The sequence below is a fragment of the Lepisosteus oculatus genome, chromosome 26 (assembly GCF_040954835.1).
Source record: "Lepisosteus oculatus isolate fLepOcu1 chromosome 26, fLepOcu1.hap2, whole genome shotgun sequence".
Lineage (NCBI taxonomy): Eukaryota > Metazoa > Chordata > Actinopteri > Semionotiformes > Lepisosteidae > Lepisosteus > Lepisosteus oculatus.
In genome coordinates, this window is record NC_090721.1 from 305,775 (window position 1) to 333,724 (window position 27,950).

General features: G+C 43.6%; 2 protein-coding genes across 5 annotated transcripts; one reads left to right on the top strand and one right to left on the bottom strand.

The window, feature by feature from the left end:
- Positions 1-265: 265 nt before the first annotated feature.
- Positions 266-7,529, bottom strand: rfc2 (replication factor C (activator 1) 2). The gene is made up of 11 exons (XM_006640932.3): positions 7,356-7,529; positions 6,783-6,852; positions 5,915-5,956; positions 5,208-5,314; positions 4,328-4,429; positions 3,840-3,940; positions 3,012-3,169; positions 2,387-2,452; positions 2,048-2,128; positions 1,358-1,471; positions 266-689 (listed from the first exon to the last, which is right to left on the bottom strand). The coding sequence occupies exons 1-11, from the start codon at positions 7,460-7,462 to the stop codon at positions 579-581; spliced, it is 1,059 nt and encodes a 352-aa protein (XP_006640995.2). The 5' UTR covers positions 7,463-7,529; the 3' UTR covers positions 266-578.
- Positions 7,530-8,350: 821 nt separating this feature from the next.
- LOC102685629 (E3 ubiquitin-protein ligase rififylin) lies at positions 8,351-27,040 on the top strand. Of its 4 annotated transcripts, none has more exons than XM_015367515.2 (7): positions 8,351-8,515; positions 16,988-17,169; positions 19,319-19,681; positions 19,938-20,015; positions 21,384-21,594; positions 22,341-22,364; positions 22,858-27,040. In XM_015367515.2, exons 2-7 carry the CDS (start codon positions 16,996-16,998, stop codon positions 23,037-23,039), a joined length of 1,032 nt encoding a protein of 343 aa, XP_015223001.2. In that variant the 5' UTR covers positions 8,351-8,515; positions 16,988-16,995; the 3' UTR covers positions 23,040-27,040. The 4 variants fall into 4 exon arrangements, with proteins under 4 accessions (XP_015223001.2, XP_015223004.2, XP_015223003.2 ...); XM_015367517.2 differs by lacking the exon at positions 8,351-8,515 and adding an exon at positions 8,602-8,935; XM_015367516.2 differs by lacking the exon at positions 8,351-8,515 and adding an exon at positions 8,979-9,194.
- The last annotated feature ends 910 nt before the right edge of the window (positions 27,041-27,950 follow it).

A 27,950-nucleotide genomic window follows, 5' to 3' on the forward strand; every position in this document is an offset into this window, starting at 1 on the left:
AGGGATTTATGTCTTTTAAAACAATAAGCTCTGAAATGGGTCAGAGCGACCTGTTTTTTTAAAGAATACATTGCACACATTTTAATTGAGCCCGCCCTTTGTAGTCATTTCCTTTTTAGTCACAGGGAAAAGGTCCAGCAGATGCAGACTGCACTCCCCCATGATGTCAGATGCTCAGTCTTCATACAAACTCACTTTAACACTGCTCTGGAACAGGTGGTCAATTTCCAACTGCTTTCATATGGCTTTTTTTAATGTAACAAAATGCATTAATAAGACATTTATTACAATACAAGGATGATGGAAAAACAATGGAATATATACAAAATCTCAAGTCCTAAAAAAATGTATCCAGAAATATTTATAGCTTCAAAAAGAGCTAAGGGAGTTAACTACATATGGCCATTGCTATGACGGTCTTTTTCTGCAGGCAGAGTGTATGAGAAGCAGTCTGATTATCACGGTCAATGTGTCTGGTCAAGAGCAAAGGGAGAGCCCAGCGAGAGACACCAGGTCTTGCTGGTGACCTGTTAGTGACCTGGGAAACCATTCCTGTTCCAGGAAGGGCAGGGGTGGGCTCAGCTGACATCGGGGGCAGCAGTCTTGGCACACAGTCGGCCCAAGAGCCCAGCCAGCTGAAGCAGAGAGTTGACTCCTTCGGCCACCTTCATGTGGGTGTAGCCGATCTCCTGGAAGAGAAGATGGGACATTGTAGTTTCCTACATACACCTGCGTCATTTCCATCTGCCTTTTCCAAATTAACTCCAAAAACAGAGGAGCTGGTGATTTCGGTCTCTGCTAACAAAAGGGTGGTAATAACAAGCAGTACTGTTCTGAGATGCTTTATCCTAAACTGTTCAGAAGCACTGACCGCCTGTGACAAGTTATATTTACTAGTATCTTTTTTACCCGTTTCTTTTAATTAAACTGTCTCTTTAAAACAAATGTATAGTTAGGTCCGTCAGTTCATACTTTGTTCTCTTCTTATGCCTGAATACAGAGGAACCTATAACTTCTGTGAGCAGTGGACGTGAGCATTGGTTTGAATAAATGTACACATTGAGGTCTTTTTGTTATTCACTTATAAGCTGTGTGAATAAAGGAAAGAAAGAGTTGGTTAGCACTTATTATTGTCACTTCAAAGGCATCTCTTCCAGGCTTGAGCAGGATTTTGAAGAATTCTGCAGCTCAAGCTGGGCCTGTTATCTCTTACAGCTGCACTAGAACCCACAGACTCCACGGTCAGGCTTTGACAGGTCTTGACTAGCCCTCACCTACGTGAGCCAAGTTCTAATGTAGAACGAAGTCCTAGAAGAACATGACAGCTGGTCACACGGTGGCCATTGCAACTGCTCACCTTGATGAACTCCAGCTTGAGATACTCTGGCATCTGGAAGGTTTTACAGACTCGGAATATGTTTCCAATGATGTCTTCAGGGGAGTAGCCCAGCGCCCACAGCTGCTCAACAATCTATTGGCGGAACACACGACTTTTCAAAGTCACAACAAAAGCATGACTTTTCTGAATACAGCTGATATTTTTTAATAAGCAGTGGACATTCTTGAGACAGCTTTCAGGTAGCAATATCCACCCAGTCTGTTATCTGCAATTACAAAACTGGTACACAGGTCCTCATTCTCGCCGTGTGGTACAAGTGCCTCTGACATGCCCGCCCGCCAGAGCCATGCATCAGTCAACATGCTGCTTGTCCCACAGCACCGAGTGGAAGACCAGCGTCTCTCATGGACATCAGGTCCCAGGCATGCCCGCCGCAGCAAAGACCTGTCTGACTGGCTGGGTGGCACACCCACTTCCAGCTGCCACAGTGGGTAATGCACAGACTATGCTCAACCCAGAAACACCTGGGCCACAGATCAGCACGTGCCCTGAGCTAAACCCATTACTACCTAAGTTGTACAGGAGCCCGTATAGCTAAGTTTTAAGGAGAAACAAGATGAGTTAAACCACTCCTCACAATTCCACACATACGGCCACCTCATGCTAAAAAGCAGCAGGGAAAGTGTGAGAACAACTACTCTGATGTACCTTGTAGGCTTCATCAATTTTGGCATTAACACAGTGCTCAAGCATGGCTTTCACCAGGAGAGGGTGGGGCTCATCACACACCTTCAAGAAGCAGAAACAGAACAGCAGTAAATTTAAGACAAAGGGTTACTGCATGCACAGCATCGATCCCTGCACATCTCACTTCACACACGGTTCTCTGACACAGCTACAGCCCTGCAATACTGAAAAAGATCCTGAGGAGTTATAAAATAAAGAGGGTGAAAGACATTCTACAGGTATCTTGGTTTATGCTGTATGCGAAAGGAAGAGGAGCATAAAACAGCATAAAAAAACTGAGGCCAAAACAAATTAAATTACCTTAAAAACATTTTCGCTGTTGACAAACCCAAACCCTGAATTTGTAGACTGCAAGTTGTTCAGCGCCTGTTAAGAAAATAAAGAAGGGCAACAGTGTTTATAACACCATGTACTCACAGACATTTTTGATGCTGCTGCAACACGGCAAACAAACAAGATTAGGGAACAAGACAGAGTTCATCTTCAAGGTGAAGCGTCTTTAAAAAAGTGCTGGAGAATCTCTTAACTCGTGTCAATTGGAATTTAGGTGTTCATGAGAAAATATTTTAATTTGAACCCAACATTTATTTAAATTTATGATGTAACATCACCCAGAATGAGACTCATTTTCTTTGTCCATTGATAAATATAAAAAAACAATGTGACAATATGAGGTCAGGCCTGAAATGGCAGGAACTCAAGCCCCCTGCATCAATCAATCACAATCAATCAATCAAATGCAACAATACAGCATGCAGCAGTAGTTGCTGGCAATGAAATTCGGGGGGGGGGGGGGGGAATTAAAATCACAAAATTAAGGTTACAAAATAATAGATAATAATGTAATAGAAATTGAATAAAATAAACTCAGACAAAACTCAAAAACGCAACTGCATTGTGTTTGGCTGGGAGCACAGAACGGCACCTGTCTCATGTCGCCCTGCGCGGTGAAGATAATGGCCTCCAGGCCGTCGTTAGTGGTCTGGACCCCCTCCTGCTCCACCACCTCCATCAGCCGCATCATGATCTGCTCGTCCCTCAGCTTGGTGTAGCGCAGCACAGCGCAGCGGGACTGGATGGGCTCTGGGGCGCACAGGAACAGGAAACACATCTCCCTCAGCCCATCACACATGGGACTAACAGTGCAGAGGAATTAGGGGCGGGCAGGAGAGCTCAGTGCAGGCTGGCGAACCCCAGATCAATCAGATAATTCCATCCTCAGCCAATTCCCCAAATCCTCAGCCTTTGATTTTGATTGATTTTGCATCTGTATTTGCATTGGGAGAAGCTGTCCCAGTGTACGCATTGGGCACCTTTCACGCGCTGCTGACTGTCAAAGTCTGAACCACTTTGGCCCCCAGTGAGTCTATATGGGAGGTCAGAAGTGCCTGCACAGCTGACACTGAAACAGGGCTTTGGAGCCGACTCATATCACCCCAAAGAGACTATGTTGTAAATTATATGCCATAGTCACTGAAATGTAAAACACAAAAGCTGACTAATTATATCACATTTAAGCTCACCTTTCTCATTCAGCTGATCACTCACACCTGTTATTTACAGTAACCACTTCTCCCAATGTCAACTGTACTTGATAAAATAGAAAAACTGCACCGTCACCAAACTGAACCTGCACTCCTAGAAAGTGTTTTTACTGGCGATTACTCGGCCCTTAGAAGTGTCCCATGTTCAGCAGGGTGAGTCTTCTTTTAGTTTTTTCTGCAGAGGCCAGGTGCTGCTCTCAGGTTCTCACCGATGATCTTGTCAGACGCGTTACAGGCTAAAGCGAAACGTGTGGTTTTGGAGTAGATCTCCATGGTCCTCCTCAAGGCCTGCTGGGCTCCGTCTGTCATGCTGGGAGACACACAAAGTCTTCTCTCACTCTTGTCATGTGAAAATGAAAAACATTAAGTGCAACTGCAACTGATTTTTTTCAAATTAAAAGGATAAAAATTAATCTGAAGTCCTAGTACAAGGCTTGAAGATCTAGTAGCTTCTGTGGGATTCCTCCTTTTTCTGTATGTGGACAGGCTGCCCATACACAGCAAACAAACACAAACCTTCTTCTTTCTCTTCTGGAGACACTCAGGCCATCTCACGATGACTAACATGAGCCAAAAAGGATTACAGCTGAAAAAGTACCTCCCATTAGACTACACAGCCCACCAGGGGTTTGGGCTCTGAGCTCCTCATCAAAAAGTTGCAGGTTCAAATCCAGGTGCGACAGTGCTGCTCCATTACCTGTCAGCTTCATCCAAGATGATGATCTTGTGTCGCCCTTTTGGGAGAGTCACCTTCTGCTGGGCAAACAACTTGATCTTATTCCGTACGACATCAATGCCTCTGTGGATAAACATTTAGCCAACAATGTTTTCATTTACTCAGTTCTAAGGAGGAAAACAAGTATAATATTGTTTTATATCTACAGAATAAGTCTACCACCTTAGTGATTTATACATTTGTCCCTTTACTGGTGCTTGGAAATTTATCAGTTTTTAAACTGTACCAAATCTGTTGAAAGTACAGAATGCTTGACAGCTGTTGCATTTACCTTTTCACACTTCTGTGCTTTATTTACTGTTAACAAAATTGTCAATGAACCACGAACCGAACCATGAACCTCAGGACATAAGTGGAAACTGCGAGGAGGAGCATTTGTAAATATGACCAGGAGGCTCACGATTACACAAAGGGTTGTAGCAGTCTGGAATAAGATGCCCAGGTATGTTACTGAAGCCAATACCTTGGCTTCTTTAAAAAAGAGCTGGATGAGATCTTGGATCAATCAACTACTGTACTAATTTGGCTAAATAGGCCAAATGGCCTCTTCTTATTTTGACTATCAACCTAAGTTAAAATGCAAATTCGAGACTCCAGTAACTGCAATTATGAAGTACATATGAGAACTGTGATTGCTCTTTATTTCTTAGGTGAGTGTATTACAACAAATCCTTTGCTCTGCTATGTTTCTCTACAAATTGCTTAGTTTCAGACATATTTGAAATCAAGTCATAAACCGATCTGTTTAAGGAGTTGCCAAAGGTTAATATATTTGTTGAATAAATCTCAATAATTATAACCTCGCCCCGGTCTGGATGACTCTGCAGCTGTGTCTCTTCACCTGTCGTTGGAAGCGTTGAGCTCCAGCACTGCGTCCTTCATGGCCGGCCCCAGCAGCGCTCGCGCCAGGCACAGGATACTGGTGGTCTTCCCGGTTCCCGGGGGACCCTGAGAGCAGACAGGGGCGTCACCCTCCCTGATTCCCGGGAAGAGCCTGTCCTGGAAACGTGGGGGACTGCTTCCAGGACAGGATCCCAGCCCATCACAGGTGTGACTGTTGGACACTGTACCAACCTGGGGTTGCTTCACTCAGGTCTAAATGATCACTTATTTGATTAATTAGAAATGTTTATACTATTATAACTATATTATAAAGCAAAGCTAACTTTTTTAGTTTTCCTTTATAGGAAAACAGCACAAGTCATGTGGGTTAAAGAAGCTGTTGCACTTATTTAAAAGTTACACTTATAAAAGTGTTAGACTGCTTAAATGGAATTCCTGCTCAAATACAGGCTGATGGAAACCCATGATTGCATTATTCACCACATATAAACAGAGCTACAGCCTGCACACTCTGTCTGGCCTTTCAAGCCACTTGTCCTGAAAAATTCTGTTGTTTTCCAGGGCTTTGCAAAATGGACACCGAGGTCTCATATAAAACTGTCTCAAGTAAACTTTACTATGCAAATTTAATTTCAATATCTTTAAAAAACATCAAGTCTAATCCATGAGCTGCTGAAATTGTCTGACTGTCCAGCACATGCTTACTGCAATGATGATGTTGGGCACATTCCCTTCTCTCGCGAATACCTAGAAAATAAAAGATTCAGTTTTGGGTCAGTTTCTGAAATCGTCAACAACATCTCAGCATGCAAATGCAGGTGTATTGAAATTATTTATCCTTCCTTGCATGCATCTCTTGCACTATTAATGGCTAGACACTGATTCTTCTGGACTAAGCTTAAGTGCTATTTTCAAAATTGTGCATTCCAAAAGATCACGCATTCAAACAAAACATCATCTGGCACCTCTAACTGTAATTTATTTACTTGTGAAGATAACTAAGCTTTGAAACTGTGACAGCAGCACTAAAAGCTTGCAGCCAGATCTCAGAAGCTAAGCAAGACTTTAGACTAGGTTTTTGGACCAGTGGGTGCTATTCTGGACTAGAATTTGCAAATCAACAGTATGGTGACCAGGGATAATATGCTGTGGGAGGTCAGCCATCAGATACGAGACGGTACGCTGAGGTCCTGACTCCTTGGTCATTACAGATCTCACAGCTCTGTTTGTAAGATCACAGCTTAAGACCGAAAGTGAAGTGAATTTGAAACTGAGAACAGGATGGACTTCTTTACTCAAAGGCTTTTGGGAGTGTGGATCAAACTTCCCAGCAATGCTATTAAGCTCCACTACTTCCAAAAATGTCCAAATTAGATCCCTAGATCAACTAGCTATTATGACCAAAGAGATCAGAAAGGTCAAACGAAGGTCCACTCTGGGCTCACACAGCCTCCTTAACGCCCCCCTTCTCCCCTGATCTGCTGTGCAGTGGGGCTGCACCTGGGGGTCATGCACTTTCGGTCTGGGGTGAGACTGTAGACCCTAGAGGCCACGAGCGCTGCTCCACACGCACCTCCAGTCGGCTCACAGTCTCTTCATTCCCCACTATTTCATTCAGTTTCAGAGGCCGGTACTTCTCCACCCTGTGGAAACACAATCACATTTTTAAAATTCACTGCAGTTCAGGTCACAGCAAGCAGTCTGCACGATTCACCCTGGACAGGCACACAAAGTAACAGACATCACAGCCCCCACACCCCATTACACAGCCGGCTTTGTCATTCTGTTGTGCTCAGAGAACTGTGTGACTCGACTTCCCTCAGCTCCCACTACAGGGTGACCAGTTCATGAGCAGCAGCCGACATCCCCAGAGCCTGTCTGCAGCACAACAGCGCCACCGGCCCACACGCTCCCACCTGCCTGTATCCCTTTTGACGACAAGCTGCTCAAAAACCTCCACACAAAAAACGAATCTGGAGAGGTTTGGGAATCACAGGTCTGAAACGACTCCGGGAGAAAACGTGCTTCTCTAAAATAACGGATCTGTGCTACAGGCTGAGGGACAGGTCCGCAGAGCCCTGCTCTGTAGCCTACACTAACCCCCACCCAGGGCACAGGACCCGACATCACCGCTCGGCTGTCCTACCACGGCAGCTCGTACGCGATGCCCGACCCTCTCCCCGCAGCCGGGTCCCTCTTCGACTGCGTATCCTCCGTGCCGATCCGCTCGGCTCCAGTCATATCCACCTCCATTGCAGCAAACCGACGCCAACCCGGACCCGGACCTTCCCGCCACTGACAGGAGCCAAGCAGCGCGCGGCGGCGGTGACGTCACGGGGCGCGGGGGGGGGGCGGGGACGAGCGTGGCGCGCGCGCTGTTTGAAAACTGCGGCGCTTCGCTTCCGGTCATTTAAACAGATCGTAACAGACGTAAGAAACGCGCTGTACGATTCTACGGTTGTTTCAATAAATGGGTGCAAAGCAAATTAGATTCGCCCGGGTAATACAAGTGATATCCTGCCAAAAATAATTCCAAAATCGAGAAAATTCCAAGCGTTAAACCGACAGATACCAACTGCAAATTCGTTCAGAAACCCAAGACAAAGTAAGATAATTAGAAGAAAATGTTTTTATTATTAAAAAGACAATGACTCTTTCAAGCATTTATTTTTTATGAGGTGTTTTACAGTGTTTCTGGAAGTCCGAAGCAGGGCTGGAGCCGTGCCCTCGGTCAGCTCCAACACAGACCCGCCTGTCTCCTTCCACAGGGGCACCCGCTACGCTTCTCTTCGTGTTTTTACAGTATTTCCACTTTTTTTCGACCAGGGTACGAAACATTAAAGAAATACTGAATAAAACGTAGTTTTCCCTTTGTTTCCGTGGTAACCGAAACTGCACGAAAACAACTGCCAAAGCCGGTCAGGATCCAGGCACGTATGCAATCCCCACAGCACAGATCGTCGGCGAGTTTACTTCTGGGCCCTACAATTAATCGTATCAAGCGTTCAGGATGGTACATATTCATGTAGCAGTGAGGGATGATGAGAGTTGCCGGTGAACAGTAAATGCAGTCGGTCGTAGCGCGTGCGCGCCCCCGCCTCCTGTGGATCGGCCGTGCGTGCGCGCTCCCGTGCCCAGCGGGGGGAGGCGGCGGTGCCGGGGGAGAGTGTCGCTGTCATTTTCTTCCTGGGTTTCGGTTTAACTTCAGCAGAGCTCCGGGTTCTCGTATGACTCCGTCTCAGCCCCTCTGATACCCCGTTCGGACCCCAGATCGTGCGTGTGGGGAGCCAGTCTGCGGAGCCGAAGGTACGAGTTGTACGGGCGACTGTCAAACTTGTGTTGTTGTTCAAGTGGGTTTGTTGGTATCAACTGTTGGCTGTTGCTGGGAGTTTCCGTTAAGGTGATTAATAAAGCCTGGCTGCAGTTAAAGTATCTGAACTTTGGCCGGGCTGGGAGACCAACTTGGAATGGTCATGCTTCTGTGAAGTTTGTAACTTTTATTTTACTTATTTTTACCAACAACGAACTTGTTATATCCTGAAGTATTCGCCTTGTACAACAAAGGAGAAGTCGTTCCCCCTTCCCCGCGGTCGGTGTGCAGCTGGGTTATCCGCTCCAAGCGTGAAACGGCCCCACGGGATGTTGCGAGATATTTGCGGGTGTTGCCTGTGTTTCGAAGTTGCCTGTTGGTGCGTGACGTGACGCGCCGCCGCGCAGGTGGGCCAGGTGAGTGGGAGCGTCGTGCGTGATGAATCCAGCTGGGCTCCGGGAGCTCATCTTCAGCGGGTGTCCTGCTTCAGCCTGCCCGCTGTGCGTGGTCACGGACGCCAGTGCGGGAGAGCAGCCGCTGGTCGCGCTGGTCCACCGGCTCCCTGTTAGTTTCAGGTGTTTCCACACCCGCGCTGTCTCTCTCTCCCTCTCGTGTAGCTGACCCGCACACGAACCGGCGAGAAAGACCTGCCAGGCAGCGAGAGAGGTGCTCTGGGTACGTAGGCTTGTAATTGTCTCCCACAAACTGTAGCCCGAGCGGGGGGTGTGTGATTTTGTTTGGGCTGTCGGTTTCTCAACCATGGCTATTCTATTTGCACTCTGAGTATTTCGATGTAATCCGCGTGTCATTGCTGGACTTCTTTTCTACTTAACTATTTAATACCGATTTGGGGGGGCATCGTTTTTATTATTGCTATGATATGCACCTAGTGTTTTTTCACTTGCAGTCGGCAGCAGAAAAAGGTTTTGTATTAATCAAAGCAGAGGCCCGCAGCTAGGCAGAAAAAGTGCAAGACTAATTCAAGAGGACACTTAATTGTTTCAACAAACTATTTGTCTTTGACTGTCAGCTTTTACAAGGAGTGGTTTTGTGAGTTTTGTTACTCTTGTTGAGGTTTGGTGTCTTGGCGTTCAGTCTGGGAAGGCCTGAGTTGAGCTACCCTGCGGTCTGATCCTGTCAGGTCCCAGAGGCCCAGCCAGCAGAGCCAGCTGCTGAGACTGGCACTGGTGGACCAGCAGGTGGTGCTCTTCCCTCTGGGTGGAGTTTCTGAGCCAGTGGCCCTAGTTTGCTGACAGGAAACAGTGTTGAAGTGCTGTCCTTCATGCGCAACATTAACTGTGTTGTCTCGACTGTTTGCTTGATTTTTAAAGATAATGTGATGGTATTCGTAAAAGTAAGTAAAACTAAATTCTACATCAGATTTGCTTAATCTGTTTTAAATTCCCTTTTAATTCACTTGATGGAGCAAATTCTTGCTCTTCTGCCCTGACTTGCAGTGTCGCAGGACTCTTCAGTTCTGAATGAAATGGGTTCCCTACTATTAGTTAAAAGTTTAGTAAGGGCTGAAAAGCTTCTGCATGATTCTTATATACAGGCACCCTCATGAGAGAACAGGCTGACCTCTCCTCATGGGCCAGGCCCTGCCTGCAGGTACAGGATCAACAACTCCAGCTTTCAATTTATTCTTAACAAATTTGTACAATATTGACAGGATACAATTGGTTTTTGTAGGAAGAAAGTGGCTTTCATTTCTGTTTTCTCTAGCTGTTTTGGGCATTTTGGCACTGACATCCTAAAAGTAAAAATTATTTCTTGTGGTGAGCTGAGTGGAGTGACTGGCAGTATTGCTCACTTGCACATGTTCAGTATTGCAATGGAGTGTCCTGCCTTTGCATTGCTAAAGACTCAAGCGTGTGAGTCAGTTAGAAGGGACAGGGCATGCTGAAATGGACTGCACAGCACCATTCAGCTATTTTTGTTCATTTTAAAAATGCATTCTTTAATATTTTTAGGGCACACTTTCCAAAGAGCATTTTGGTACGTGGGTGACTCATAAGCAGAAGCATTCACCCCTGTTAGCCTCTGTTAGACCAGTAAGGCCCCTTTTGCATTTAAAGTTCTTTTGTTCTTTTGATTTGTGTTCTTATTTGCTCATAGTGGTGCTTCAGAAGATGTGATATATTAATGGTTTAACATCTTTTGATAACGAGGCTGGATTTTTTCACTCCTCTTCTTGACCCGTTTTTCTCTTTGCAGCTGAGCGTCTTGATGAGTGCATGTTTCACATAGTTTTGGTCTCCGCCAGGCAAACTACATTCTTTCCGTACACTCTGCAAAAAAAGTGAGCGCACACAGTCTTCATTTATATCCTGCTCCTGTCGTTTATACTAGAAATTAGTTTTCTCTGAATTTCCTTTAATGGAGTCCTGAGAACATTTGGCCTGTTTTGTTAATGACGCTGCAAGCTGTCTGTGTTCACCAAGTTGCTCTGAAAGGGCACAAAATCAAGTTTTGTATTTTGGCAAAAAAAAAATTCTGGAAAATTTGCCATTCAAAAGTGAGAGGAGAATCCTTCATCGAAGCCCCTGGTTTCTGGAGTCTACATTTTAAGTTTACAAGGCGGTCCAAGATGAACAATACATTGTAACAGCTCGGTTAGTTTCTAGAACAGGCCACGAAATGCAGCATTGAAGCGCCTCTTTCTCCGTGGTTGTTGCTCTGATTCACATTAATGATGCCATTGTTTTACAAACTGAACATTCAGGCTGTAACACAAACCTGGCCTGTTCACAGTTACTAGATGAGACTGAAGCTGAGCAGCCCAGTCTCCCTTGGTCACAAATGTTTAAGCCATTCTTATAACTGAGTTGAAAGACATAAGTAATAGTATTCACCTTTGCCACATTTTAGTTGTAGAGTCCCTTCTTTGCTTTGCACTTATTGCGTTTCCCATTTGGGATATATTCAAATATAGTTCGATCACAGTCTTTCTGGGGTAGCTGTCTTTAGTAGTCCTTGGGCCTCTGTACATGTAGCTGATAAAGGTTGTGGGCTCAAATCCTCAATGAGGTGCTGCTCTTCTACTTTTAAGTGCGCTGTTTGCTCTGGGAAACTGCCCAGCAGTATAAAAGGGCAGTGTGTGTAAGTCACGTTGAATAAAGGTGTCAGCAGACGTCATGTGTGTGTATCGAACCTTAAATGAATTGAGGTGCCTTAAGATTTGATAGATTTCCTTTGACTGAATGTCTGTGGATTGTCCAAGGTGTAAATCTGTGTCTTTTTGGTTGGTGTCTGTCCTTCCCTTCATTATCTGGAGTTTGTTTATCCCTGTCCATATTTGTTTCTGAATGTAATTTACTCTGTAAAGTTTTTTTTTAAAGAATAATTATGATGTTTGGAAAAGCACTGTATTTATGGTTAATGTGTGGGGGTGACACAGTTGTTGATAATGATAAGAGTACCACTGAGAAGAATTTGGTAGTAGTTGGCAATTTGCCTTTCAAGATTTTAAATATCTGTACTAAGTTCTTATATAACCCTCTCAGTGTCCTTAACCTCCCTGACATTTCCTTCAAACCAGGAATTTAATCAACTAACTTTTTTTTTACTACCTGAAGAGCTGCATCTGTTTTGTATCATAGTGCTTATTCCAAAAGGTTTAATTAAAAAAACAGCTTATAATACGCTGGAGGTGCACAGCAATGTATTATTGTGCCTTTGTTCACAAGCATCTTCTCGAAATATCTGGCGCTCATTCATACCTATTATTAATCACTCTTGTAAAGCTGTTTTGTGAGCAGACGGAAGCTCTTTGAACAGCAGGCCTCCCTAGCAAAAACAGGCTTTGTATCGCGGGGCAGTGTGACGATTCGCAGTGCCAGTTACTCACCGCGGGCGCCAGGTCAGTGTTGGGCGTGAAAGTCCAGTCAGCTGACGGGCTCCTGTCTGCGGTGATTCGTGCTGACGTGACGCTGCTGAATTTTGGTGCTAAATTTATCAGCTTCAGAATGAGTAAAAGTAGTAGGTTGGAATGGCAGTCCAGTGGGGTTTAGCCATCCCATGTCAGAGTGGGTGGTAGTGAGTGTCCAGGTCCTGGAATGTTAATTTCAAAAGGCCCCCTGCTCTCTGTTTGCCACCTCCACGTTACAGTGACCCGTTCTATTAATTTTAATTTTCACAAATCTTATACAGTATGTGTTTCATAGACTGGCTTCATAAGACAATTAAACCTGATTAATTGAGTTTAAACTCATTGTCTCCTTTGAGAGCATGGTTTAATCCATGACCAAAATTCTAGTCCACTTTAATATACTGTACCATTGACCCCAAAACATTGAAAACGTTCTGAAACGGTGTGTGTGGCTCCTCAGTAAATGTCAAGGAATGTTATATGCAGCAATTGCAATTAGCTTCAATTTCTCTTTTTTTCATGAAGACTTGTGCATGGTGTATATTGTACTAATTTAAACAAGTGTTGGTGCCAAGTTTATAGAAGTCTTATAAAAAATAAAACGACTCAAAAGATCCAGGATTTATCTTAGTGGGTAACTGAAGAGCTGGAAACTAATGCAATAAAACCTGGAAAAACTGTTTGAAGGTTAGAAAGAGATTAAATATTGTTTAAAAGAGCACTGTAGGAATTGGATATTCAATATGTGCTATCATTTAATACTTTGAATCTAATCAGGATGAAGATAAAGCAGTAAAATGAAGCACTTACTGTTATCCCTGTAGAGAACGCAAACCAGTTTGTGTAAAGTCCTGGCGGAGTCTCTTGGAGCTGGGCCCCAGAGTTACTGCTCCTGCAGTTTTCCCCATTGTTTCCAGTCCTGCTTTTCACAGCACAGCAGTGCAGTGACCTCAGGGGTCAGGCACACACCGTAATGCTTCTGGAAGGTCTTTTCAATCTACCAATGAAGGCAAGAGCTCCTGCAAACATTGATCACTGTTGTAGAATGCTTGGCCATCGCACATCTTCATTTCCAGTTTTTCCTTGTGGATCATTAATGGATCCAAACCTCCTCTGGTGGCCGCAGAGTCTGCAAGGTTGCACTCAACCTCTTCTCTTAATGACCCAGTGGGCCCAGGACACAGCCCAGAACAGGCTGGTCATCCGATAACTGCACCAGTTTTCCACTTTTCTAAGGTCTCCAGCTTTTAACTTGAATGAAGAGAACCTGCTGAATTCTGGTTCTTGAGCACTGGATTTGTGGACTGTCTAATTATGATGGTTTCAAACACTTACATATTTCCAAAATGATTTGAATGTCATTTCACCTTTCAATTATTTTAACGTAATGAATTAATAGTAAATTTACTCTTTAGTTGACTTATGATTTGTTAGTCGCAATTATCTGGAGTAACAATTAACTTTTATACCTTAAGGTTCTCTTCAGAATCATCAGGATGTGCAGTACTCAACCAGACCCTTCAGGGTCTCTGAAGAAATAAACATCTTCGTATTGTACTACTGCTAATCTATCCGAAACTGTTGCTGATGTTTTTTCTTCTATGTACATCTGCTGAATTGGTAATTTAGCCAAACTTGAAATTATAATGTCTTGATCATATTTTGACTTGTGTACTTTTTTTCTTAAGTAATCACACAATGCTTTGAAAAATCATTTTATATCCAGTATAGTATTGTTTTCTAAACCACTTTCACCTAAACGGATGAAAAGCCCTGAACACTGTGCTGGTGGAAGTAGCTACTGCTTCAGTGTGGCCTCTTGTACATAATTATTAGGAGGGACTTTAAACAGAATCTGGACATTTTGCCTCTCAGGTGGTACTGGTCTTGTGTGGCTCCCAGTGCGAGTCTCTCCTGTCTCTGGGGACAGGAAGCGGTCGATGGCACCCAGCTGTGTGATTTCTCCTGATCTGCATGAGTTACAATGGGGGCCTGACTCTGAGCTCTGACTTAAGAGCCAGCCTCACTGTTGTTGTGGACTTTGCACAGAGGATTATGCACAGACGCCACTAAGATTCAGTCAACATGCGTGTTTTTTCCCGTGGCCTGGTTCAGCAGATTCCTTTTGAACTGGTTTTTCCTGTGCTGCAAGTATTATGTAGTCCATGTCCTAGTGTATTTTGACATTTTTAAAAAGAGTCCATTGCTCTTCATTGGGGCCTCACTTTTAAAAGTATGAATGTAAACCCCTCATTCTATTTCTAAATAGCCCCATTTTCCGTTTGTATAGTTAGTACTCTCACCTGACATGGGGTAGACATGATTCTCGCAAATGGGACCTACTTTCTGCACAGGGTGTCACCTCATTGTCTCGCAGAGAGTGCATAGATTCTGCATCTTGTGTTCAGTGGCATACTGTAGGATTGTGATGAGTTGTCTAGGTTTATTAACTTGACACCTAAATGGGATTGTAGCATGTAATCCCCTGGAGGGCATAGATGTCAACTGTGTATTAGTCTTATCTTTGTAGTGCAGTATTATGTACGCCATACATGGGGTCCTGCGGTGTAAAAGGCCTTTATTATTCTGTTAACCCAACAGCAGATGGGCTGTATTCAAGAATGAAAGTTAATATTTAAACATTAAGAAATTAGTTTAAATGCTTAATATTAAATGACTAAGTGCTACTTGTACAAGAAAATAAGGAAGGTTCCTGATCCCAGACAAGGCAGTTTCATCCCAATTAAAATAAATTAATGTTGTAGAATGAATTGGTTGAAAATAACTGCTTTATTCCGAGTCCCTTTTGGAAGGAAGTGCATATTCATCCGTCTTCTAATAATCCTGTACAGCAGGGTCTTGACAGTTGTGAGAGTTTAAATTAAATTTGATCTCTTCCTGTTTTAAAAGACTGCACTACCTCAAGTAGCAGTACACAAACATCACAGAAAAGTTTCTGCTTCCTACTCTCTAGCTGCTCTGCTGTCCTGGTAGTGTTTCTTCTAGCATCAGGTGTAATAAAGATGAATCCTGGAATACTCCTGTCTGTACACCCAGTGTCCCAGTGGTGAAAGTGTTTGGAAGTTGTATTCAAGATGAGATGCATTGAGGCATCTTTAAGCAGCTTACAGTGCTGGTCATTATTAAGAGATGTACAGTCCAGGTCAGACATTGTACCGGGTGGCAGTATAATCTGGTCGCAAGGTCGTTTTCCTTTTAGAAACATACTTGTGTATTAAAGATCTGACTGTGCCTGTGCCACATTCACTGCTAAGCTTAATTGGCTGATGGTAGCTCCATGTAAATTCTTATATAATAATAGCCGCAGCAATGATGTAAAATGCTAGCTTTTGTCTGCCAAACATCCTTAAGATTCCTTACCAGTCGTGCTTAGCTTCCGTTTAGCATATATTTCTTTTTTAAATAAAGCTGACTGCTTCAGGACAAAATAGCTGTGGTTACCTGTCTTGAACGCCTGAACTATCCCTCTGGTGTGGAAGTTCATGAACTTGTTGTCTTTCCTGTCTTGAGGTGATTCAGGACTGCCATTGTCACGAGGGAATTCCCTTTTGTGTTTTGTAGACAATGCACTTGAGTTGCTGTGTTTCGTTCAAATAATAATTTGATACTCCTGATTATTCTCTGCAATGAGGAAAAAAAATCAGTTTTTCTTTTGAGCAGGTGAGGAAAAATTAAGATCAATGCGAGTGTAAATCTGAATGATGAGTCCTAGTATTATCATAGAGGATAAATGCTTTTCATGCTTGTGTATTTAGTCCTGTGTCAATCTGCTGTGTGCCACAGATTATTTCAACTTCTCTAAAGCTAATCTCATCATCCTGAGGTAGAGACTGTTTTTATAAGAATGCTACTAAATATGTCAAGAAATGTGTTGGCTTCCAACCTGTTCTCTCCTGTCCATGGAGATCCTCTGTTGAAGTAGCTTTTTAGCTTGTTTACATGTTCATCTGGAAAAGACTAGTGTTTACTGGGACTGAGCTGGCTGTAGTGCCCTGCTCTTTGAGCACGGGCTGGTAGAAGGTGAATGGGTACCGTTAATCAGGCATTGGAGCATACAGTAGGCTGCTCCCTGTCAGAGGTGGAACTTGATGGTCGCGGAGCCCTGGCATTTTCAAAGGCCTCTTCTCTGACATCAGCGCCATCATGAAATATCCATCTCCCTTATTTGAAATTCATCCTCTGACCTTTACACTGCTCAAAGTCTCCTATCACTTTAGAGAGCCGTTTGATAGGGGTATGCCACTCAACTTGTCTATCTGTTATACTTCATGTAAAATGTCTTCTGTCGGCTGGATGATCATCACCTGATTTTGTTACGCTGCTTCACGTTCGTATTAAAATATTTTATGCATCTTGTGTGAATGAAAAGCAGGTGTTCAGGGTGAAAATGGGAGACCTTCTTAAACACAGGGTCATTCTGCCGAGCCACGGTGTTGAAACCAGTGCTCTTTCCTTTAGGAGGCTGCTTCAGCTCTGAAGTTGCCCCCTGAAAGCAAGGTGGGGTGCAAGGTCTCCCCTTGTCTGAAGCCGTTGTGCTGCTCTCGTGTGTCTTCTGACAGCCCCTCTGTGTTGACAGGCTGGAGCATGTGGGCCTCCTGCTGTAACTGGATGTGTCTGGATACTACTACAGTGGAGGAAACCAGCAGCACGAGGCGCCAGGCCTACACTAACTCGGGGTACAGCAGTTACCCCTCCCCACCCGCCCCGGAGCAAACCTGCAAGGCCTGCGGGGGGCGCTTCGACACCTCATCCAGGAAGGTAAGGAGGGGGAACCCCAGCACTCCAGTGTGCTCAGTAACACATTGCAAAATAAAAACATGAGGCCAGTGCTTATCATTAACCCGCAGTATGTAATTGATTCCCATTTTTAAGTCTGCATTTTGAGAGGCTTAATTATGAAGAATATGCATGTCTTAAAATACACTTAACTGGCTTACTGAAAGTGTCTGAGGGATATTCGATCCCCTATTAATTGTCCCCTGGAAAAAATACACACAACTCCAGGGAGCTGGGATCAGTTTACAGCATGCTCATCCATATTGTTTCTCAGATGAAGCACAGGAGCTCAGGATAGCGGATACCTGAAACGACTTTAAGGGAAAGACCGAATCATTTTTTTAATGTCTTTCATTAACTTGAGTCACTCTTTATTTTGATGTTGTATTTATGACAGTTCATTCTTGAATTTCCGGTCTGACCAGGTTCCTAATGAAATGGCTTACTGCTCTGGCTCTGGAGGAGAAGGGTGTATCTTTCAGCTCGTGTGTCAGTACAGCATCTTGTTTCAATGTCCCTTCTAAACGCGTTACATCACCAATGGGTTGTGCTGTCATGAGAGCTCAGTAGCCTGTGTTTAAAAAAATCTGAAATAATACCTTTGATAAAGATACAATGGTACGTACATACATACAGTATATTACCACAGTTACACTGAGCTGTTCCCCTGCTAGCACATTTCACGAGGAAGGAAGCAGATTTTTCTTGAGAATAATGTACTTCTACGTAATGTTCAACCCAACAAGTGAAGGGATCTTAAGACGGTTTAGTTATATTAGTTATGTTTCCTGTGTACCGCTTCAGTTTTTCAAATTAATGTTCTTGCAAGAGAAGTGGATGGTTCTGCAGCCAGGTGGAATAGGAGCTTGTGTCGCTGCCTCACTGCTCTTCAGCCCAGGGCTGGGCTCTGGAATGGAGAGCTTTCTGCCGAGTTTGTGTGGGTTTTCTCTAGCCTGCTGAAGATGCGCTGTTTCGAAATCCTCTGTTTCTATGTATGTCCTCCAGTGGACTGGTGGTCGTGTCCCAGGCCTAGTCCCACCTTTCACCCTGTGCTTCCAGGCTTGGCTCTGTGTTGCAGTGACTCTTAACAGGAATAAGCAGTTTTGATGATGACAGATTATATTGATAATGGAACTATCCCTTTCCTCAAAAACAGCCTTATGAATCTTTGGGTCTTAGTGTATTAACTAATCTAATCTTTCATAAAGAACTGCAAAATAGCTAATTACATGGTGTCAAAAAGCATTCTGTCTCTGCAAAATTCACAGATCAGCTTTAGTGCTCTGAATGACACAGTTTAAGTCACTCTGATTCAGCTGATCTTAATGCTAATTAAGTAACATCTCATCAGATACTGGTTAGTTATAAACTTCTAAAAGATAAAAACATCTTCACTTATGCAATATTACATTTATATGATTATAGAAACTTATTTTCATGGCGCAGTTTGGAAGTATTCAAGCCCTTCCTTTGGCGTCTTATTTTGTAAGATTACAAAATGATATATACACATTTATTAAACTTTTATGAAGATTTGGTGGGAGCATCTTTAGCAGTGATTATAGCAGGAAAAGTCCTTTTGGTAAATTGCTTATGCACAGTCATTTTCAAGTCTTTCCATGGATTCTCAGTAAGATTCGAGTTAGAACTGTGACTGGCACACTCAAGGACATTCACTTCCTTATTCTTAAGACACTCCAGTGTAGGCTTGGGTCAATGTCCTGCCAGAGATTAGTGTTTGTCCCAGTCTTAGGTGTGAAGTGGGCCTTCCTCTAAGATTTGCCTTTTCTTTGCTTCATCTGTGTTTTCCATCAGTCTTGACAAGTTTTCCAGCCCTCGCTTGTGAGAAGTAGAAATATAACATTGGGGTCAGCACCATGCTGAACAGCAGAGCAGAGCAATGCACTATGTGTTTTTTGTTGATATAACACTTTACGTTATGAAGCGACCCAAACATTATTGACCTATGAGCATTTTCTCCCATCTCAGGAGAAACTAAAAAAATATATAATTTCCCATTAGCACATAAGCTTCAAACAAGTAAACGTTTGAAATAGAAACTTGTTGGTGGTTATGAATACATACACACAATTTTTCTCCCCTGACGGTCGTGTTTCTGCTCTGTGTGCAGCATGTGTGCACGGACTGCAAGAAGAGCTTCTGCAGCAGGTGCTCGGAGCAGCCGGAGTTCGGCCTGCGGGTGTGTCACACGTGCCGCCGCTTCCACGGCATTCTCTCGGAGAGGGCGGAGCTGATGAAGCTGAAGGTGAAGGACCTGCGGGACTACCTGCACCTGCACGAGGTCTCCACACAGATGTGCCGAGAGAAGGAGGAGCTGGTGGAGCTGGTCATGGGCCGGCAGACTCCCAGCAGCAGCAGCAGCCATGGAGACGCCCAATCCCACACACCCCAGCCCGGCCCCACTCCCGGTCCAGCCTCCCCCTCCACATCCCAAGGTCCAGCTCCTGGCTGCCTCCCGCGCGGCGACCAGCAGGTAGGCCCAGTGTTCTCGTGTACCGTCGCAGAAACGCTCATGCGCAGGAGCACAGGAGCAGCTCAGCTACGCGTGGATATCTTTATATCCGACCTGGAGAAGTGAGCACGTGGACGTTCTCGCTATTATCAGGTGGTTTTGCTTCAGGCTGTGAACTCCTGCATGAGCTTCCTGGGTAGCTAGGTGCTTTTCCTTTCCTTTCTGAGACGGAAAGCAAGGCCAGTTAACTAAATGCAGATGTTGAATTTTGCTGCAGATCCCGGTGCCTTCCTGTCCAGGCGAGACACCAGCCAGTGAGACCGAGCCGGCACCCCAGGAGGAGCAGGAGTCACAGGTATGGCAGGGCCAGAGTGAGCGCTGGGTACCTGGCGCGCTGCCTGCGAGTTCGCACCTCGGCAGCACAAGTGCCCCTAAAATCTGAGACACCCCCTCTCACCCTTCTTTGACATTTAAGTTTGACATTTAATATTCTGACATTACTGGATATTATCTGTGAGTCCAATTGGATTTTCCAGCAGGAAAGTGGAACAGGTTTGTTTTAAGATCTTCATGCCCTGTGCAGCAGAAGCTTCTGTTGTGAGGGAGAAAAGGCTGTATCAGTTTGCGTTCCTTCAACCTGTACTGTGCTTAGGTGGAAGTCACTAATCCATGTAAACTACTCAGTTCTTTCAGGGGACGTCTGGCAATTGAAACAGTTTATAACTAGATGCTTTGTTGCAGAGCCTAACTGAGCTATGTGCCGAAAAACATTATCGGGCAAGTATAGTTGAATGATTCAGTGCTTTAAATAAAAACCAGATAAGACTGAGGATCTGTAAGGCTAGCATTGACGGACCCTGGTCTAAGGTCAGAGTTAGGCGGGGCTTCCTTGGCCGGTATAAAAATGTCTCCGGTCTTCTGAGCGGCTCGAGCAGTAAAGGCACTTGCCCTGACTGCAGGGGGAGCTCTAGGGCTGGACATTCCGGGTCGTGTCGCTTGCCGGCAGAGGCCACCTGGTGCTGTGACATCCCTTCCGCTTGGACTGCGTTTGGCCAGTCGCTCACCCCTTGAAGGTCAGGAGCTGTTGCCTTAAGCCTAGATATAAAAAAGCACAATTTACATTTTTAATTTGCTTGGGTATAACATGAAAAATGCAAACCGTTTTAAACTGACAAGTGTTTCTGATTCCTCCTGTCTTTCTGTTAAGTAAATTAACTGTGGATGGGAAAGTCTGCTCCTGTTTTGTTGTAATCCTGCTTCTTGAAAGCTGAATAGGCTTCATTTGGCATGTGAGTTCCCCTCTGGGAGATCCAAGCCAAGTTCCACATCGCTCGTCAGCGTCTGATAATGGGGCTCCTCTTGTACATGTGGGAGTTTGAAAAAAGTCCACAGCCCTATGGACAAAAGATCTGTGTAAATAGAATTTAGACCCACATTCTACCCACCCATTGCAAACAAATATTTTGTAATGCTGAATAAAAACTTTTAGAAAGGCTTATTTTGCTTTGTAGTTGAAGTCTGAAGTAAGGCTTTTAAATTGGCCATGTCAGTGGTATGTAACCCGTCTGGTACAGAACATTCACAACATCACAGCATCAGCATGGAGCCCTTGCAGAGGGTTCATGTGGCTCCTGATTGCAGCCAATGTTCATGTCTGGGTGTCGAGCATAATGACCGCTTTAGCATGTTGTGTTCTTGGTGCTGAGCAGCCCCCTTTCCTCAGTCCTCAGACGCGGAAGAGACTCCGGCCCCAGGCCGCAGGGCCTCCCTGTCCGACTTGACCAACGCTGAAGACATCGAGGCCTTGAGTGTCCGGCAGCTGAAGGAGATCCTGGCCCGCAACTTTGTTGACTACAAAGGCTGTTGTGAGAAGTGGGAGCTGATGGAGAGAGTCACCCGACTCTACCATGATCAGCAAGAGCTGCAGAATCTGGGTAAGCTGAGAAATCAGTCTTCTCTTATTTAATACTTTCCTCTATATCCTTTTATTCTAAATTTGCAGTTGCCGTTTCTTTAAGACTGAGCTTGACTCATGACTACGTATTTGGGTGGCGATAAGATGGGTGGCCATGCCCACCTGCAGAACCAGTTGTCATGGGACAGGTTGTGAATTCTGCAGCACCTCAACAAGACAGTTAGATTAGTGGAGAGCTGTGACTGCTGGCACGCAGGAAGTCACAGGAAGTGCAGTTTTACAGCTTGCCCTCCGCAGTGAGGGGTGCAGTGGTTGAACTACCCTTATTTAAATTCCTCACAATTATCGAGATCTGTTTTACTGAATTTTATTTTTGGGCAACTGTGATTTTTTTTTTGTGCACATCAGTTTCACAAATGGAGAACTCCAAGAGATCTTATAAAGCAAAATATAGAAGCAAGAGGGAGCAACTATCTGTTTTCTCTGACTGTTGGTTCCCTGAAGAGCCCCAGTGTCAGTGTAATCAGTCAGTGTCCAGTAAGTCTGGGTAGGCCCAAATTATTTTGTACTTAATTTGCCCTTTGAGTCCAGTTCTTTGTGTTGTGGCAAGGAGATACAGATGATTGAGTCTGTTTTGTCTAGCATCCAGGATAAAGTCAGAGCTGTTGTCAGATTTCCCTAAATCAGAAATAAATTGATACCCCATAGGCTTACTTACACAGGTAGTAGAGATCATGATACTATTTTCTTTCTTGCTTTTTACAGTTTCAAACAATGGAAACTCTACTGGTAAGTTGAGGTTACTGTTGTTAAATTGGCCAAACAGGTATTATACAAATGGAAACATTTTATACTTAGAAATAGTCCCACAGCATCAGCAACCCCGAACCATCTTTTTTTCTCAAAAATACTGTGTTTTTTAAACACTGAAAAAACAGTAATAGAGATGTAGATTGCCAGATGACTAAAACTTTGTGTTCATGTTCCTGCATCATAAATTAATTAGATAGGTCAATCAGATTGTGGATACTGTCCACAGACAGGACAAAGGGAAAGTAGTTCTATAAAACATCACAAATGTGCTTAAACTACTTATAAACCATTTTCACAACATGTTGCATTATCACACTGGAGAATAATTCAATTTGTTTTTTAAAAATGTTTCATGTGTACTCAAGTTAGCAGACAAACTTTAGTTGATTTTTTCTGCAGATTCGAATACAAGCCCATGAGACTGTACAGTGCCGATGTAATACCTGTGATTCCCTTGTTCTTCTCCCAGATCCTTCTGGCCCACCGGGCATGGAGGAGAACCTGTGTAAGATCTGCATGGACTCCCCCATTGACTGCGTGCTGCTGGAGTGCGGCCACATGGTCACCTGTACCAAGTGTGGCAAGCTCATGAGCGAGTGTCCCATCTGCAGGCAGTACGTGGTGAGAGCCGTGCATGTGTTCAGATCCTGAGGAGGAACTGCACGGCTGCAGACGTGTGGCCTTCTGGGAACCTCAGGCTTCCAGACCAAAGAGTGCATCTGCAGGTTCTCTCTGGATGTTGGATCAGTACAGGTGGGCTGTGTTGAAGAGTCCTTCTCTGATTGGGTGACACAAGGGGGCCCTTGCTCCATTCAGAAGGTGGTGTCTCCCGGTGTGTTGAAACAGCAGGGCTTTAAGGTACTTAAAGGTATTCTGCCAGGCAAACATCCTCTTGCATCCTGGATTCTGTCATTTTTCTTTGGCTCCAGCAGTTCAGATCTTCCTATTTGTAGCATCTAGCAACATAAAGGGTTTTATTTTCCCCACAAAGGAATAAAGCAAAGGCTGGGCAATTAAGTTGGAATAATATTGACAAATAGTTACATTTCTAAGCAATTATGAAATCATTGATTTCTTAAATACAATTCAACTTCAAAATTTGCTGGGAAATACCATATGCAAGGAATTTTCAGAGTTGGTGATTGTTCCGGGAGTATTGTTGATGTTGAACACCGATGGAATTAAATGGAAGTTAAATTCTCTGAAGGGACACCCGTGTGGTTTTACCCAGCAATACTGAGCATTGTATCAACAACAGTCAAGACTGAGATCTGCTGCTGCTGGTCACTTCACTGCACAATATACAGCCTCCTTGTTGGTTTTGTGCTGTGGTATTGCCAAGGTCCAGAGATAGTGACAGTCTGACCTGTGGTGTCTGGTATTAATAAAGATCCAGAATCTGACTGTTGTCCTCTTTCTGTACATATCAGCTGAGTTGACTTAACCTATAGAGGTCCTGTGCCTGGCAGCAGGAAGTACCTTAGGTTTTGGTATGGAGACACAATACTTGACCTTTAATGCACTCTATGGATTTGTGCTGCACTTTAGGAGACAATTAGGGAATGAGTCAGTTTAGGTGTTCGGTGTAACTGGCCTTCTGGGCCTTTCACTTGCTCTGGTGAAGTGATCTGCACCTGTTGACCCTGCCTGTCCTTCAGAGCTGCATTGCAGGTCCACTGAGTGGCTTATTTTCTATGAGTAAAAGGCAGCACGTGTTTGTGCCTCTAGTTGACTTTGAGACTGGACTGTCCAGGCCTACTGTGATGCCTGAATGCCTAGCTGTCCTTTAGAGACGTTGTATTTTTCAAATGTAACAACAAAACTGGTGAAGGAACAGTAATTTTCCAAAATTCTTTGTAAAACTTCAGCATTTTGTAATTTTTTCTTACTCGGAAACTAGACATTTTACATCCTTAATTTCAAGATATGTTGGAATCACCATCCCAGCCAGCAGATGCTCTCCCCTTTAAACTGGCTGTCTGATGTTACATAAAAACAGGAAGGTGTGAAAAATTAATTGTAAGATAAGATTAACTTTATTTCTACTTGATAGGAGTTGACAGTAAACACAGTCTAGAAAGAAATGGACTATAGAAATTCTCATCATTGTTAATAGTAACTGCTGCTAGACTTCTTTAGAATCTTAGCAAGAGCAAACGACAGCGCTGCCCCCTTGCATTTGAAGGTTTTTATTAAGTCAGGATGATAGCCCACCTAAGCTACAATTATCAATAACGTTGTTAAACAGATTTCCCTCTTGGCAGTTGTAAAGACATTAACAAGCTTCTCATTGTTTAAAACAATGTAGGAATATTCTATGATATGACAGACTGCTGTTCTTCTCCTCTTGCCACGCTGTGCCCAGGTCAGACTCTGCTCTAGCTGCTTGCAATCAACCATCTTAATGAAGAATGTATTGAAGTCAGTGAAGTGCACCAAGGCCTTTATTTTCACTGAGCTGGTTTCTCCATCAAGATCTTTTTTCTTTTCTCACAACCTTTTGCCTTTTCAGCAAGTGACCTGAAACTCTATACCAGGAGCTCCCTACTCCTGTGTCCCCAGGGGCCTGAATCCAGCAGGTGTCCCACCTTTTCCCATGTTACAACCTGCTCAATTTGCGATTGATTGGGCTAATTAATCCCTTCTTCACAGCCTTCAGTTATTGAGGATCCTAACCTCGTTAGGAGGGACAGGAGAATCCTTAGGAATCCTCAGGATTGAGACTCCAGGCGACTGGTTTGGAGCTCTTGGAATACAACATGCAAACAGAGCATGTAAGACGACATGGCAACATGATCCAGTTCATGACCGAAGTGCAGGCTCTTACACCACAAAATACTCGCATACACCCTAATATTGGGCCTGTATGACGGCAGCTTCACTAACAACTTCAACACTACAGCATCGATTCCATCGATTCTCAGACTCCCACAGAAATATGTCTGCCCCATGACATTCAGATGAATGGGATGGTGCTGATGTGCTGTTTTCACTGCTCAGTTCCAAAGAGTGTGTCTACACTCGTAAAGGGAACGGCATCACAGGTTTTCCATTTATAGAGTTTATTTGTGCTGGATACAGAAATGTGTCCGTCTCGTTCCCCCGATGGATCTTTTGCTCAGACCTGTTTGTTCAGAAGTAACTGTGAAACATTAGGGGCCACGCTGGACTCTTGGTAGCAATGCTGTAATTCTTGAGCTGCTCTCCAAAAATCAAGTTTGTTTCAAACCTGATGAGATTGTTTTTTATTCTGGAAAGTGTGTTCAAAATCCTGATGTCATAAGGCTGTATCTGCAAATGTAATTGAAGTTTTCTCCTTTAAAGCTATCAGCAAAGTTAAGATTAATATGCATCCAGTAAAGAAATTGCATATCAATATTCTATAGTGAGGTACTGTATGTAATAAATCATATAAAAAGGCAATAAAGTACTTCTACGTGTGTTTTGCTAAAGGCAGGGTTGAGGTTATTGAATAGCCCCCAGTGTGTCTGAATGAGAATAATAACCAAGAACACATCACATTTCCTGTGTTGTAAAAGCCTTAGACTGCCCAACTGTGCTGCACGATGGGTTTATCACCCTTTAGTTTACAGGAAACTGACTGCTCAACATATGACTTTGAAGGCTCAGAACATGTATAGTAATGGACACAGTTTTTAAATCCACTTCTGTTCCGAAGTGCTTGGCATAGGTGAAGAAAGACGTGATGAGCTACATTGCCATCCCAGCCCTCAGCAATGTCTCACGCGTGTTTATGTAAGGTTACCCAGGCTGCCCTTGTTCTCCGAGTGAAGAATCTGCAGTGTCCCTGATCACTTGGTCCATGTGAACTTCACATGAGGGCAGATTCGGAGTGTCCCATCTTTTTTTTTTCAGTGCCCCTTTAAATAATGTGGCCATATGATCCTGAAGCGCTGCGTTATCAGCCTTGTCCTTCAGGAGGTTATTAGCTTTGATAGCCTTCTCTTCAGCAGGTTTATTAAAAGTTTATTAAAGCACATAACAGCTGGCTGTGGGTCAGACTGTCGTCTGTGTCCAGCTCATAAGGGTTCATGACTGTCAGTTGTATTGGAAAATTAGGTCTTTTGGTTTTCAGGTACTTAATACGTGAAGAAAGTAAACATCTTTAAATGTGGTTTTCATGTATTTCTCAGAATTTCTCACAGCCTTCAGATGAGTTTAATTGTTACCTTAATAACCTCTGGATAGGAAGGGAGCTGGGAGCAATAACATTTTTTTTTCAGGTTTACTGTAGGGAAATTCCTAAGAAAAGCACAACAAAATCAAAATGCTTTAAACTATTCTACACATTTATTTTAGACTGTAGGTATAATGTTTTTTATTTAGTGTTTTGTGTGTACATTCTGATTTTTTTTTCTTCTGGGAATTCACTTGATCCATCACTGCCAGAGTCTGATTCTGTCATAGAGATACAATTATTTAAATGACTGTTGCGCCAGGTGTGCCTAATACTGTTTAGTGGATTACACAATCTCCAAAACGTCTTTGTGAACTTAATTCCATGGGCAAAGTCTTTGTAATTAAAGGACAGGTTAAAATAATAAAAATATTTTATTTTGTATTTCCTGTACAGGCCTTTTCATTGTACAAATATTTTAGTTGACTTTTTTATAATAAAAAATTCCATTAAACAGTCTTTTTTTATTTATCCTGTGGCCAAGCAGTGGTATTAAAGATGTATATTCAGTATGAAATGGAAATATATAAGACTTGTACCTTTGACCCTTCATTACTTCATTGTTTGCTGTAAGTCTAAAAATAGATCTTGAATCAGGCTGTATGCTTGAACTCACAACTGGGGCAAAATTCTGACTGTGTCTTGTTAAAAGAAACTGTCATAAAAATGGTAGTAATCGGGTTTATAAATTCTTCTGGTGTTTTTGAATTGTCATGCAGTGGGATGATGGGCATCAGATGGGCACCGATATATGAAAATAAAACTGATAAAAGAAATCCTAGCTCTTAGTTTGAGCTCCAGATTAACCAATATTAACCTGTCTAAATGCCATAGGCTGCTAACCTGCCACCAGTGTATTTCATTTAAAAAAACATTTGTCCAAATTGGTGGGGGGAGAAGACTCTCATTCCATATGTCCTTGTCAGGTTTGAGTTCTGGTCGCTGTTCTCCTCCGGTCCTTGAGGTCTTTTCTTACACCTCTTTTCTCTTCCCTCGAGTCCTCCGGTTACATTGCTCTTTCCAGCCTCAGGTCTTGCCATGATGTTTCTTTCGATTTGATCCACGACAATATAATTACACAGCCGCTTTCTCACTGCATGCGGCTTTTCAAAATTGCAACTGTGGCTAATGCTGGATTCTTGAAATAATCTTTTAAGTGCTTCAGAAACATTGCAGACACCCTTATAACCACCTGATACACAAAGAAAATCAATAGCAGAAAGATCAACTTTTGCCTCCAGGCTAGGATGTTCTGAGTGAAATAAACAAGACAGTTCATGTACCCTCAAGATGCCAGCCTTGGACCCTGGCCACTCGCCAGCCACTGTGCGCTGCCCAAGCACGGGCGGAACGAGAGGATCAGT